Source organism: Camelus bactrianus, chromosome 2 (assembly GCF_048773025.1).
Source record: "Camelus bactrianus isolate YW-2024 breed Bactrian camel chromosome 2, ASM4877302v1, whole genome shotgun sequence".
Classification (NCBI taxonomy): Eukaryota; Metazoa; Chordata; class Mammalia; order Artiodactyla; family Camelidae; genus Camelus; species Camelus bactrianus.
Genome location: NC_133540.1, coordinates 35293415 through 35308562, shown reverse-complemented (window position 1 = coordinate 35308562; position 15148 = coordinate 35293415). Strand labels below are relative to the sequence as shown.

Genomic DNA, 15148 nt, shown 5'->3' with positions numbered 1-15148 from the left:
TTTTTTTTATATAAAATTCAGATTCACTTGAAAAAAGTAGAAGTTACAGTAACTTTAGGTCTAAAGTTCCCTATGGAAATGACTAATAGAGCTGAGTGGTGGCCCTCTTTTGAAGGGATATACTTTCTAGATTGCCCCAGTGTCCATGCAATTTCACCTGACTCAGTCATGTTTCCCGGCATGATGTCTGTGGGCTTCTGTACTTGCAACCCTTGCAGAGCATCATTACCTAATTTGTAGAATCCAGTGAAAAATAAAAATGTAAGAATTCTGTTCAAAAAGCCACAGACAAGCTTTGTCTTTCTTCCACAGAGTTAATCTCTCTTAACCTATCATGGTGATTTCTATTTACTCTTTCATGTCATAGTCCATGGGACGTGTGCATGCAGAGAGCTTCAGAGGCAACCAGCCTGAGCCCGGCTCTCCAGCACCCACGCCCAGGCCCCCTGGTACATGAGAGGGGGAAGGGGAGGTGGTCTTGGGCCAGCACAAGGATGGGGATGCTGGGCAGGCACTGTAGAACTTGGGAGGCAGAACTGCAGGTGAACCAAGTCTCCAAGTTCCAGGCCCAGCCTTCTTTGCCCTGTTGGACTTTATCTACAACAAAAGGCAGGTGGTGACTGTAGAGCATTAAACCCAGAGCACAGGGCCCTGCAGAGTGAGGAACTCTGTGCACCTGCACGGGTCCCACGCTCATAAAGTCAGCCCTGCTGTGAAGGATCAGAGAAGGTGCCTCAGGGGATGTGAAGTCTGAGCCTGTGGAAGGAAGGTAGAGATGCGCAGACCTTTGAAAGCCCTGCATCGGTAAGTATGAGGGGGAGCTCTCAAAAGAATCCAGTGCGGCTGGTTCAGGAAGGATTAATCAGGGGGAGGTGGGAGATGGCAAGGCACCCTGAAGAGGCAGGTGGGGGTCTGGGAACTTAGGGCCTTATAAGATAAGGGGAAAACTTTGTAACAAACAAGTGAAGCATTAGCTATGACTATCTGAAAAGCAGTTCATTAAGATATTAAGAGCAAACATAAAGGCAAGTAAATCCATGTGCAAAACTGCTCTCAAAATAAAAGCATTCCTTTTCCAAAAGTTATTCTGAAGACCCAGTTCTTTTTGACAGATTGAATCAGAATCATTCTGCCTGGATTTGAATCCTTGCTCAGATGCCCAGCAGCTCTGGGGTCTGAGAAGCAGTGCTTAACTTCCTCACCTAGAACATGGGGAGAGAAACAGAAGCTCCCTTACAAGCTCACTGTGAGGAGGAAGGGAGGCGGAGACAAAGCTTAGCAAAGTGCTTGCCACTCAGAGTGAGTGCAGTCAGTGTTAACTATTAATGTGACTATTTCCTCTCTTTTGATACCCTTGTTTGGTATCCAAGTTGCATTTCATTTTCATTCTTTGGTGCTTCCTACTCCTCAGCTGAAGGCCATCTCCATGCCCCAGGGCTCTGCATTAGACACTCCGCTCATCTTCTCCTCATCTTTCTCTTTTCATTTTATCCCATTTAATCTATCTACCTGCTGATGAGTCCCAGATATATACTTCCTATTCTACCATCTCTGTCTTGTAGAGGCTATTCTTTGGGAAAAAAATCTCTGTGTATCTCCTTTTAAGGACAACTTGCTCACCCACCAGGCTGCAAGAATAGGGCAATGACTGGATATGTTTCTAGATATAGTGCCTGGGACAGGGTAGATGCTCAAAAAATATCTAACAACTGAATGAAAGTCTCTTCCTCTTTGTTTTCCATATATTTAGTGCGTCTCTTCCATAAGGCTTAATGCCATGAATTCTTATGTATATTTAATTGTGTCAATTAATTAACTGATCTAGTCATTAATTATTTCACGTGTATTCGATAGATAGCTACTCTGGCTAACCAAACATAAAAGATGGGGAAAAGATTTGCTAAAAAATGTGATTTGCTAAAACCTTGGATTTGCCTCTATTTGGAGAATAAAGTAAATTTTTCAGATGACTAATCTTGGGCATAGCAAATCATGGGTAATGGGTGATAAATTACTGATAAATTCTTGGTAGTTACTAGACAATTGTGTCAACTGGAGGCAGCCAGAGATAAAATAAAAGATGTAGGGGGGAAAAAGGAAATTCTCAGATCCCCAAAGGAATGTGCCTGCAAGTTAAAAGAAAGCTAGGAATTGGGAAAGAACGTGAGTATCAAGGAACATGAAACTCTAACCAATGGCCAGGGAACTAATTTTGCGATCTGCATGTATGAGGAAGCCAAGCTGACCTGAAGCCAGACTGGGCTCATTAGGGAAAATTATGTCACAGGAACTTCATCCTTTTTGACAGGGTTTACGGCTGGGTAGATTAGAAAAAAATAACCAATGAAATATGGTATCTGGCCTTTCACAGGGCATTTCATGACACCCTTTTGAAAGAGAGAAATACAGGAGATGCAATAACGTAAATGGGTCCACATACAGCCAGTTGAACACGCATCCCCAAAGGGTAGTGATTAACAAGTGTATTTCAATGCACACAGTTCTTTTTAGTAATGTGCCTCAAGGACCTACATTTCTCTCTGCTTCTCCATCATTTTTATCTATTATTCCTGTGAGTGGACAGGAAATGCTGATAAGAATTGAATAAAATAAACCTCAGCAGGGCGGTCAGTTTGATGGATGAAAGAAACAGGTATTTATCAGAGTGTACTCAAAAGTGTATTATGGTGCAGTCATGGGTATAGACATCAATCCCTTTGGTAGAACTGAGATAGACCATGTCTTAATCTCCTTATGCCCCTCATATTTCACAATGTCTAGCATATAGTGGTGCTTAAACATTACTTGAATCTTGAGAAGCCTGAAGGATAGGGCAAATTTAGCAAGGTTTACGGATTTCAATAGAGTTATTAGTAAAATGCGGCTGTCAAAAGAGCTAATATAACCTTAGACATCATTAATAAAATAGTACCTAAAAGTGGAGAGATGGTCCTCCTGTGTTACTCTGCACTGGATGCTGTATTATTGGAAAATGACCCTCAAAGTGGCAATTCAAAAGGGACATGACGGCTGCTTTCAGATACATTAGGAAATCGTGTGAAAAAAGGAAACTGAATTTGTTCTGTTTGTTGCAAAGGATTAGATCTGGTCTAGTGGGTAAAATGAAAGAAAAGATATTTAGATCGACATCTGGAGTACATCACACTAGAAAATAAAAATGGGTTTCCTACTAGTGGAGGTGAGTATCATAGGCTAGGTGAAAATTGGCAGAGATATTGCAGGCAAACTTAACATAATTTAGGAGGTTTAATTACATAATCCTTAAGGGCACATCAAAAATCTAAGATTCTAAATTCACTGGTTTTATCCCCAAGTCCTCAATTTATTATGAAATTGAAGGCATGTGGTACTACTCGTCCAGTAGATGCTTATAAGTATGCCTAAGTGTACAAAGTAAAGGATAATTCTTTTCATTAAAAAAGTATACAAATGTACACAGGTCATAGAAGTTTGGAACAGTTATCCTATTATTTGTGTTCAGAGCAGTAAAGAAAGTTATACTTCTCTCAGCACTATTTGTAGTAATCCCAGAAAGGAATTTATGACGTGAGGAAGGTATATTATAAAATCCTGGCTGTAAAACAGACAAAAAAATCTTCAAAACTACAGGTTTAAAACATTATTAAATTGATACACTGTAGAAAGAAAAATCTGCAACTTGAAGAGAGAAATATCTGCAGGTTATAGAGGAACATAAAAAAATGAATAAACGTAGCAACAATTCACAAGACCATCTGTTTAACCAACTAAGAAACACAAATTATGGCTAAAAAGTAAACAAAATACGAAGAAAGAAAAACTGTCATATGGTTAACTATGAGATTTCAAAATGTATCTCAGTGTAAAACACAATAGTCAAAAGTACATGAACAAAATTTGATTCAATTGATTAATCGATCAGATATTGATTATAATTATTTTATTAGTTAAAACTGGTTAAATTGATTAAAAATATTTGCAGAACTTAATTAAAAGGAAAAAACTAATCAAACGCGAGGAAACAACTAATCAAACGCGAGGAAACTATTCACTAATAAACGATGTGGCCACAAACGCCTATTAATATTTAACACATCATACACAGCAATAAACTAGATGACTCAAATCACTCACTGAATCAATTTATTAATTAACTGTAAAAAGAGAAGAATGTAATGACTTTTCCACCGGAGCTGTGGGCTGGAGATACATTTGGTGCTACTGAAGACATGAATTTTATTATCAAACATAGTTTTTTGAAATATAGTGTTGTTATAGAATATCAAGCCACAAGTAATCAGAAATGACAATATGATATTTTCTTCATCCAAGATGGCATGAAATCAGTGAAAATATTTAAGGCTGGGAAGTTAAAAAAGTGCGTGTAGGTATTGCTGGTGAGAGTACCCACTACTCTAAAGAAACATCCAAATGTTCCTACCTACCCAAATGTTGGTTTCTAAATGCTATTTTCCAAGATAAGAAACCAGGGTTCCTTTGCAAATAGCTGAACTGAGAGATGCGGCAGGGGAAATACAGATGAGTCTAGAGTAAGTCCCTCATGGTACCAGAGAGTAAGGGAGTGAGTGAAAAAGTAAGTAAGTGGAAGAGTTAATTGCCTGTGCAGGGGACGCTAGCAAAAGGCCACTGAAAGTGCTCCCCACCTAACTTGCACACAACCGAACTAACTCTAGAATACTCTGAGCCTAAAATAAATAATAGTATTGATTTATAAACCAAAAGAATAAAATAAGCATTCACAAGCCTGCACTGATGTAAACAAGTAATTGTGTAAGTAAATATCTGGGAGAGAAGGAGTAACTCTTCCTTATAAAATAATTCCACTTGCAGCAATTTAACTTAGGGGAACATTTCTGAGATGTACTTAAAGATTTAAATATTCAAACATGCTTACATGTTAATTGCAGCATTATTATAATGGGTAAATATCTAAAATAGTGAAGAATTAGTTTACAGTCATTATAATCTCATTTCCAGAGGAAGTTTATCAGGAAATATCCATAATGTAACGACATCACAGGGTATCAAGAGGTACATCTGTATTTATAGTGTGTAGTCCAGTTTGGTTACAGTGTGTGTGCGCATGCGTGTGTGTGTTTGTGTGTAAACATCGGACATGTTCAAAACGATTGAGAGAAAACGAAAATCGTGTGTGATCCTATTTATTTTTCTTCTCAAATTTCTAAAATGCTTTTTTCCTAACAAAATTTTAAAATACAGGTAAATTGAGGCACACATCACTAATGAATGCATATCTCAAATATTTTGATCTGAAACATTTTGAGGGCAAGTATAGGTAAACACATGACGTTTGATTTTTTTGCATCACATTAGTCCTAAAAGCCACTGTTCATCTCTCTGCTGCATTGTTTTATGTGACAAAATTCAGGGTAGAGACAGAAAGTGCTTCTTCCCTAACTTAAGAGGAAGATTAAAGTTTTATTAAATAATTGATTGAGCTAATCAATTCCACTCTATGCAGTAACATCCATAATATATTTTAATATACTTGAGCACAGATTCACTTGTAAGACATCTATTTATGTCTGTGAAGCATCCTCTTTTATGCACCAATACTCTTGCTGAAATATGCATTCTATATACAACTAACACATAAAATGTTAGCAGAAGTTTTAACTTTAAAATTCTTTGACAATACTATATTAAATAATTTCCAGACCACAGTATATATTTTATTTTATACATTTAAATAGTATCCTATCTCCTAAAAATGTTTATAACACAAAAAAGAATGAATAAAATAAATATGGATAATAAAACAGAAATAATAAAATCAACTGGAGGGCACTGTGTTGTAATTTGACCCTAACCATCCACGAAACCAATCTAGTTGTGAAGCCTACGTTGGCAGCAACTTCCATCTGGTTTTAGACTATATCCAAACAATGTTCTACATTCAAATAAAAGTGATTCATCTAATCTTACAGATGATTTATCTTCTAAATATTTTTACTTTCTAAATTGAAACTTTGATTGCACAGATACAGTCTTCTGAAAAAATGCAAAATATGAAAAAAAATGCATAATTTCAAATATTCTGGAACTTTGTTCTCATCAATGAATAGTTTCCAGGAACATCAAAACAGAAAAAAATGTGGCAGGGTTCAGAATCTCTTAATCCTTTCATTTTATTTCTGTTAAAAAGTATTATGCCTGAAAACCCATTAATGGACAGAACAAGTCACTAATACGGATTCTGCTTCTTTACCTCATTTTCTAGACCACAGCATAGTGTCTGGCTCTTAGCTGATAGTCAATAAATATTCAATTAAAGAAAACTGAAGTGTACTATTTCTTTATGACATAAGTTATGATAGGCTTTCATTTTGATTTATGTAGTTATGGAACTGGACTAGCTTCATTAATAAATCTGATATTATTAGAAAAGACAATCCCCATAGGCAGTTAGATCAAGTAGAACATAAAGAACATTAGTGTAAATTTCCACCTATGTGAATGTACCATAGAGGATGAAGACCCTCTCCAGTAAGAAAACTTCAGAAAGCCATCGTTTACAAATGTGATTTAGAAGTGGTTCTACTGTTAATCAAGTGATGAAAGATTGATGTTTCACATAATTAAACTCCTGATGAAAACGTGCGTAATGAAAAATCAGGAAAACAAATTGAGAAAACAAATTTAATTTTATAAGCAGCCGTATTTTCTTATGACTTACTTTCTTAAAGGAAAAGGAAACGCTGATTTTAGAAGACGAGGTTAGAGCAACACTCTTTTTCTTTCCAAACCCCTGAGATACCCATAAAGAGGGCTGAGATAACTCTCATGGTAGGTCTTACTACCAGAAAGAAATACAGAAATCTGTCTTAGTTCTTGTTGTCAAAATTAATCAAATTAACCAAAAAAAAAAAAAAAAAAAAGAAAGAAAGAAAAGAAAAAAAGCCATTTATAGGGACACAACTGTGATGAAAATTATGATGATCGTATTTGCTAGTGAACCTTGTAATAAGTCATATATTTGAAAGTGTCTACATATGTGTCTACCTATAATGACATAGACACCCACATGTACACGCATGTGTGTGTGTGTGTCCATACATGTGTCTATGAAGGTCTAGACTTTGTGAAAATATGAAAATATACCTTTGGAATAATGCACACATGTTCTTCTTATATGATACTAAAACTTCCTATACATTTTTTAAATAATTCACAACATTATTCCTCAGAATGAGGCAAAAAGCATTTTATCATATTGCCTTCTTTTAGGAACCATTTTGAGATACTGCAACACAATATCCCTCAAAGTTTCTAAGGGTTTTAAGAGCAGATGCTTGTTTTTCTTCCTAATACAATTTTGGAGGAATGTGTAAAAAGTAGATTAAACTATGTCAGACTCTTTAAAAGAAAACACTGTTCTCCTTTCAAGAAGGTTTTTAATGTAGCAAAAAAAAAAAAAAAAAAAAGAGCATTGCAAGCAGTTCTGAAAACACAACCAAGATGCATTTGATAAATAGCCTTCCATCACCCCAGCCAGCAGTGGAAAGTATGCTATCAGCACTTTCATCAAAGGCACTAGTGACTCCTCTTTTTCTACCTCATTTTTTCTTGGCTTTCTTATTTTGTTTACTCAGTCAGTGATTGGAAAACAAAAATGATTCCTTACCCTTTGGATGAGTTATGATGGAGTCCACTAAAGAAGGGTCCTTTTCTCCATCTTGGCTGCCGCCGCTGCTACCTTCACTGCCGGCATCTCTTTCGATCAGTTTATCCACCATGGCAATGATGCAGTTCAGGCTCTTCCCCACGTTGGCCCACACCCTGTCCTGAAAAGAGCATGAGTATCACTACACGGTTGTATGATAAAAACAAGAAAAGGCAAAATCAGATAAACCCATTTGAAAGAAGCAGGTAGAGGAGCAAACCTAAGAATGCAGCCTGAGTAACTCTTACGCCCCCATTAACTTGGCCAAATTATGGACACACAAGAAGCCTATTTCCTCTTAGTAAAGCATAGGTTAAGTGTTACAAATCTTTTTATTTAGTCCATTATTTTTCCTCTGTCAGAAACCACCGATGAACCACCACACAGCACTAATCCATAATTGAGTACAAATTGTGACATTTTGCACTGGGGACATCTATTTTCCTCATCAATACTTAATAAGAAAGCAATGATACACCAATACTTTTAAAGAATGGCCACCATTTGCATTCAAACTTCTTTTTCTTTTTATTGTGATAATACATACATAACGTAAAGCTGACCATTTTCACCACTTTTAAGCGTACGGTCCAGTGGCATTAAGTACGTTGACACTGTTGTGCAGCCGTCACTACCATCCACCTCCAAGATTGTTCATCTTCCCAGACTGAAACTTTATACCCTTGAAAGACCCATTCTTCCTTCTCTCAGTGCCTAGCAACCATCATTCAACTTTCTGACTCTATGAATTTGACTGCTCCAGGTATTAGAAGTTCTTTCAACGTGGACTTCAGACCACGCCTAACAGAATGACCCAGAGAATTAAAATGCAGATCCCTGGGTGGCACCAAGTTAATCAGAACCATTGGGAACTCCACACTGAAGTTCTGATAGGCTCTTCAGGTGCTTCTGACCACACTAAGCCTGAGAATGTCTACTCAATATTATGTGCTTCGTCTACATTAAGAAACCACTTTGGTTGATTTAAGCCTAAGGTTCCTCTCTGTCACTAATATTCCTCGTTCTGATTAGCATCCATTTTTGCTAAGGGCAATATGTAACACCGAATTATTTGATTCATAAAGTTCCTATCTTTTTAAATAAACATTTTAACTCAGGTATCATCATGGTGGCCTGTCACGCCTGCCTTCCCTTCTTGTTTCTCTTCCCCCGTCGCTTGGATGGAGGCATTGACTCTTCATCTGTGATGCTTATTTTACGGCTCAACTTGATGGGATCACAGGGTGACCAGATGTTTGGCCAAATGTTATTTTTTATGGGTGTGTCTATGAGAGCATTTCTAGATAAAACTATCATTTGAATTGGTGGATTCAATAAAGCACTTTGTCCCCCACCCCACAAATGAGGGTGAACATCATCTAATCCATTGAGAGCCTGCATAGAACAAAAAGGTAGAGGAAGGAGAAATTTGACCCTTTCTGCTTGATTGCTTGAGGTAAGACATCAACCTTCCCCTGCCCTCAGTGCTCCTGATTCTCAGGCTTTTAGAGCCGGACTGGAATCTACACCATTGGCTCTCCTGGTTCTCAGGACCTCAGATTCACACTGAACAACACCTTCAGCTTTCCTGGGTCTCCAGCTTGCAGACGGCAGATCATGCCACTTCTCAGTCTCCAAAATTGTGTGACTTAATTCTTTATAATAAATCTCTTCATATATATATGTGTGTGTACACATATTTATAATAAATAATATCCTATTGGCTCTACTTTTCTGGAGAACCATCTCTAATATGCCACTGCATATGATCCAAATGGATTTTCAGTGCTTTTCCTGCATCTTGCCATAAAGAAATCTCGCAGTACGTGCTTTCTCTGTAATAGAGCTATTTCAGGCTCCTGGAATAGCACATAGTGCAAAGACAATATGCAATTATACTACTTTCTTAGTGGTTTATATATTTTTTTACCCAAATGTTTTTTTTATCTAAGTTAATTTTGTTAGTTTATAAACATATAAACTAATTTTGGGTAGGAAGAAAGAACTGTATTTGAATTTAGATTATTTGATGGTTGTCTTGTAAAGACTAAGTTGCCTGAATAATTCAACCACATTAACACAAATCTGGGACCGTGCAGACATGCATAATAGCTGAGCGGGAAAGCGGGTTTAGTAGAAAAATAGCGCATTCAAAGTTACAAAAGGTTAAGTTTGAGGTCTGCCTATGTGACACACGACCTATGATACCTTGGGAAAAACACTTCATTTCTAGTAACCCACAGCTGGTTCATCTACAGTTTAGAATGATAATTCTTTGCCCTACCTACCTCACCATGCTTCAGTGGGAGTGAAATAACATGGTTTCTATAAAAGTGCTTAGTAAAATTATTACAATTTGGCAAAATCACATCCTTTCCTTTCTGGCTTTCCTAAATGAATTAAATTTGCTTTCCATCACCTTGTAATCTTGGGTGTAAATTAATCACAAATAACCCTAACAATTTTTCCCCTAAAAGCAGATCTCTTCCCTCCCCCAAGGGATTGCAAGCACTTTCCTTCTGCTTTTAGTTAACAGCAATCATATCCATAGATTAAATCATCTGCCTGTTGTCTGAGAAGGTGAGCTGGAGACACCTCTGAGCCATGAACCGTGAGACCTAAAAAGCTCACCTCTCGGAGGAGGAAAGGCTGAAGAAAAATAAGCAAACTGAGGTCCTGACATCATTCAAATTGGAATTTGCTGAGAAGCTTATATTCCAGACCATAATATCAAATGGAACGGCCCCCATTGTGAATATGTCTTAATCGCCATCACCAACTGCACCTCTCAGGCTGCTAAACTGAAAAATAAAGCAACTTTCCAGCTAATATGGGGAATAAACTCTGCTATTGAGGGGAAAAGGGGAAGAGAATTGCTCTTAATTTTCCAGATTAACTTTGTACATGAACTACATTTTCAACCCTCTTCCTGTTGCCCATATTAAGAGGAAATTTTATATTTTGACAAAAGATACGTAGAATTGCAGGCTGTCTTTCTTATGTAAAGGCATGTAAGGGATGGATCAACTGCTCTTAATCACATCTTTGAAGAGTTTGAACAGAAGGGTATATAAAAGGATGGTTTTATGTTCTACACCTATACATTGTTCTTCTTCCTTCACAGATACTTCGGGTAGCAGGATTCCACTGGGATAAAAAGTAACCTTTGCCATCAGTAGAGAGATCTTACTTGGCTTGAGGAGCAAAGCTGAGTGTGTTCAATGACCAAGATCAACAACCATATAGTGACGGATTATGTGGTAAACAGTCGAAAAACATTTAAGTCATTAAAACGCTTGGAGGACACACAAACTGGGAGCACGTTGTTGGGGGTGAGTTTCTTATGCAATAGTAATACATGCATAATTGAATTCTTTATCAAAGGCACACTCAGCAGCAGACCCCCAGCAGACTCAATCTGGTCTTGAGCTTCTGGGGAGGAGACCCTGCCTCACTGGTGATGAAACAACACTGACACTCCTTCCTTCTCTTTCACGGCATCGACAAAGTAGATTAACGTTACTGATTAACATTTCTGACTCTAATACTAGACTATGAGTTATTTGAGGGCTGTATCCTCACCGCACAGCGTGGGGACTGGAAGAAAGGCAGAGAGGGGTGGGCAAAGGAGGGAGGGGGAGAGAGAGGTCTCCAACCCAGAGACAGACTGAGGGTTTCTGTTCATGTTCACCTAGTATGTGAACATTAGCTAATTTAACCTTCAAAAACCAACCCATTGGGTCCATAGTATTAACTCCATCTTTAAAGATGAGGAGAATTCAGCTAAGAGATATTGACTGATATTCAACATTAAAATGGTATAACTAGACTAGAAATTTCCATTTGATTCCAAAGGCTTGATTCTTCCCCTATGATTTCTCACAAGTTCTGGTACACACAGTAGGGATTCCTCTTCATGAGACTACCAGAACTTTGGGGACAAGCTAGACAGAAGAAGGTGGGGAGAGGCAGCCCAGGAGGGCAAGGGGTAGGTGTGTGTTACCTCACAGGAGCAAGGTTAGGTGTTAGCTATCTGAGACTTAGGAATGAGCCCAGTGTCAGGTCCTGGACTAAGAGATGACTCTATGAAAAGGACAGGCTGGTCCTGTGTGCCCTCAAGTCTGAAATCAACAGTGTCATAGAATCAGGATGGAGCAATCACTCGGCTAAAGGGTCAATCAGCTTGGGTCAAAGGACATAAGTGGCCAATATTAACAGAGGACAGTGTCAGCATCAAGGCCCCATATCCATTCCTATGACTGGGATATAAAACAGGGGGTGAGTTTCAGGGAAGAAAGGTGATCATTCAATTGCTAGAAGGTAATTATGAATTATTATTAATTCCTAGCCAAGATAATTATGTTGGTGCTAGGAGGCTAAAATTGGGTAGGCCAAGATTCTTGAAGATATACGTTGAATATCTGATTTCTCTCTAAAGCAAGCCACTTTCCATAATATCTCTGTGAAAATGTACACACAGAGGAAAATAATCAACAAAAATCTATTCTTAATTCCGATGATTTTTATTCACAAGGAAGATTCATTTTGTTTGATTGCTGGTATGGTGGTATGGTGGGGCCCACTCCACTTTCTTCCTTACTAAAACCCCACAATCTGTTTCAGACAGAATATGAAGAGGAAATGCTGCTTAGGGAGGAGATGACAACGGGCATGGATGCGCAAGAATGTAGCTACAGTACCTGGTGCTTCCAGCCCCCCAAACCTGCCCCTTTTCAGGCCATGCAAGTACGATCAGCCTCCAGATTCTGTTTAGCCCCTCAGCTCCATGAGACTTTCAGCAACAAAACAAAATGACAACAAAATAAAACAACACAACAGCAACCTATCAGAAAAATAGAATCCTCCCACCTAGAAATAGCAGCCATTATCTGGCTAGTGAAGGAAGTGATGGAAAATTGGTGGATTAAAGACTAACCTTTATTAAATGGAACCTTATGGTGCACTTGACCTTCACAGAGTCTTCAGACAACCCAGCGTATTGAAAGTGAAGTGGCTCTCAAGTGTTGCTCAGCAATGAGGGCAAAAGTCAGTGGGGAACTAGCGGCAATAATTATTCCATTCTGAGTCGGGTGTTGATCATGGCTCTTATTTATTTCTGGGTTAGGACCTACGTTAACATGCAGGTCAAACCCAGTGGCAATAGGTGCACATATCTGATGGATGGAGCTGAGTAGCCAGGGGGACATGACACCTGGCAGAGTGAGCCACGAGGGCAGGGAACACGTTGCTTACTCAGCATGCCACACATTTATGAGCTTGGAGGCATCAAGAGAAATACTGACTGCTTTAGATCAGCAGTTAACTTAGAGAAAAAAAGAGTTAGGTAATGTAAGCTGCTCAACTTTTCTAGGGACACCTTTTGATCAGAAAGAATGTGAAGACAAAACCAGAACTGAAATGGGGGCCCTGTTGTATCTTTCTCTCCATGCACAATTTCCCACTTGTCACTACCAATTTCCAAGCCCTTTGATTAGAATCAGCCAGTAAATTAACAAGGCCAATCTCATCTCTAAAAAGAAGCTTCAGTTTATCCTTGGGCTGACTGAGAACAAGCTGCATTATACTGGCCTAGTTCCTCCACACAGCAAACCTTTGTTCTTTCCATAGCTTGATAGCTCTTCTCTCTGAACCCTAACTTTACCCAGACTGTTAGGTGAAAGGAGTTGCACTTAAGATACTTTATGGTACAAACTGGCACGTGTATGGCCCAAGCTACATAACACACACACACGTGCACATTCACATATAAACACACACACATCATGTCCACTAAAAACAGCCAGACATGCGGCATCCATCAGAATTAAGTGAAATTCCCCAACCTTGACTTCCTATTGATCCTCCTGCTTAACTTTACCTACCTACCCATGTAAAAATCCCAGAGCTTCATTTTCCAGTAACCACACGGCTGGCCTCACCCTGAAATTCAGTCCCTAGTCACACAAGTGGATTCAGGTGGTCAGCCACTGTTTCTCCAGCAGTGGCTTCTCCACAGTCCCCTGGTGGATCTTGCCCAGACCTATCTGTTAGCTCTCACACAATGAGGTCTGCACATGAGAGCCATGCCTTCCTCTTAGCCTTCACAGTCATGCATCACTCCTCTGACCAAAAGCAGTCTTAGCACTGCAGCAGGCATTCGTTCTTCTCTCAGCCTAGAGGCATCTCTGTAGTTGGTTCAACCTAGATAATTCTCCGTATTTCTTGTTAGTCTTCAAAAGGAAACTTCATCCAGGTCAGTCTCCTTGCTGTCCTAGCAACATGCTACTAATTAGCTCAACATATATTTTCTAGGCATCTGCCATCTGCCTGCTCAGTGCTGAAAATCAAAGAAATGAAGGAAACCTTGGAGGAACCAATATTTCTAACTTGACACAAGCTGCTTTTCGTGCTTAGAGTGCCTTCTCCCTTCCCTTCCATCAATCCAAATTCTCATCCCTTCAAGTCTCACCATCTCCAAGAACTGTTCTTGTTACTCTCTTTGCTTAACATATTTTTTATTTCTGATTTTTTATTAATCCTTTTATTCTCAGGCCCTAGTACTTATCAGGTGATAGATAAACAAAAGAATGAATAAATGAAGGAAGGAAAAAAACAAAGGATAATTTTCTCATCTTCTCCAACCCTCATATAACTTCTCTCTGAATCCTTTGACATTTTTAATGTGTATCACATAACCACCTCCATTCTGGGAATGTCTTTCAGTATATCTGCTTATGTTTACAAGTGTTGGCCATTCATTTGAATTAGATTATATGGCTGTTGAGGTCAGGATCCATATTTTATACTTAATTTGTTTTCCCCCAATTACCTATAGCATTGCTGCACATCACTGATGCTTAATTAACATCTGTTGATTGACTTAACAGCCTGCTACCTGGTAGTAAAAATAAATTAAGATACAACTATAAGAAGTATTACCACATGCATCTTCAAATTGAAGTTAGAACTAAGCTCACATTCTGTGTGGCTCAGTTCACTGTAATATATGTCTCATCATGCTAAAACTTTCAATTCTGTGAAATATGAAATAAAGCTTTTGTTTAATAATAAGCCAAAGAATGTCAGTGATTGACTAAAGCTTGTAATTTTCAATTGGTAACTGGATGTTATCTTTGCACCATCAGATAGTTGCACAACTGGCTGAATTATATGACATTATCAGTGAGTGTGCTACACACAGCCAAGTTCCAGGATTGATTTTTTTTTTAACTGAATGTACCCTGATAAATCAAATCAATAGTCTGCCTCTATAGACCTCAGTATTTCTTTTAACTATTCATTACATTTGGGGTATTCAAAAATTACTTAGGAAATAATATCTCACTATTCACATTAGAATGTATTAAAGTTTGAGGGCACTTGATTTAAATGTAATCATAAATTTCAAAAATGTGTGTATGCAGTTTGCAAAGCAAAATACCT

General features: G+C 38.3%; 1 protein-coding gene across 10 annotated transcripts in view; it reads right to left on the bottom strand.

The window, feature by feature from the left end:
* The window catches only part of INPP4B (inositol polyphosphate-4-phosphatase type II B), a 687800-nt gene that overhangs the window by 117087 nt on the left and 555565 nt on the right, over positions 1 to 15148 (bottom strand). For all 10 annotated transcript variants that reach the window (XM_074378084.1, XM_074378080.1, XM_074378065.1 and 7 more), the window contains one exon: positions 7667 to 7826. In XM_074378084.1, the coding sequence (XP_074234185.1) occupies positions 7667 to 7826 (160 nt within the window). The remainder of the gene's footprint in view (positions 1 to 7666; positions 7827 to 15148) is intronic.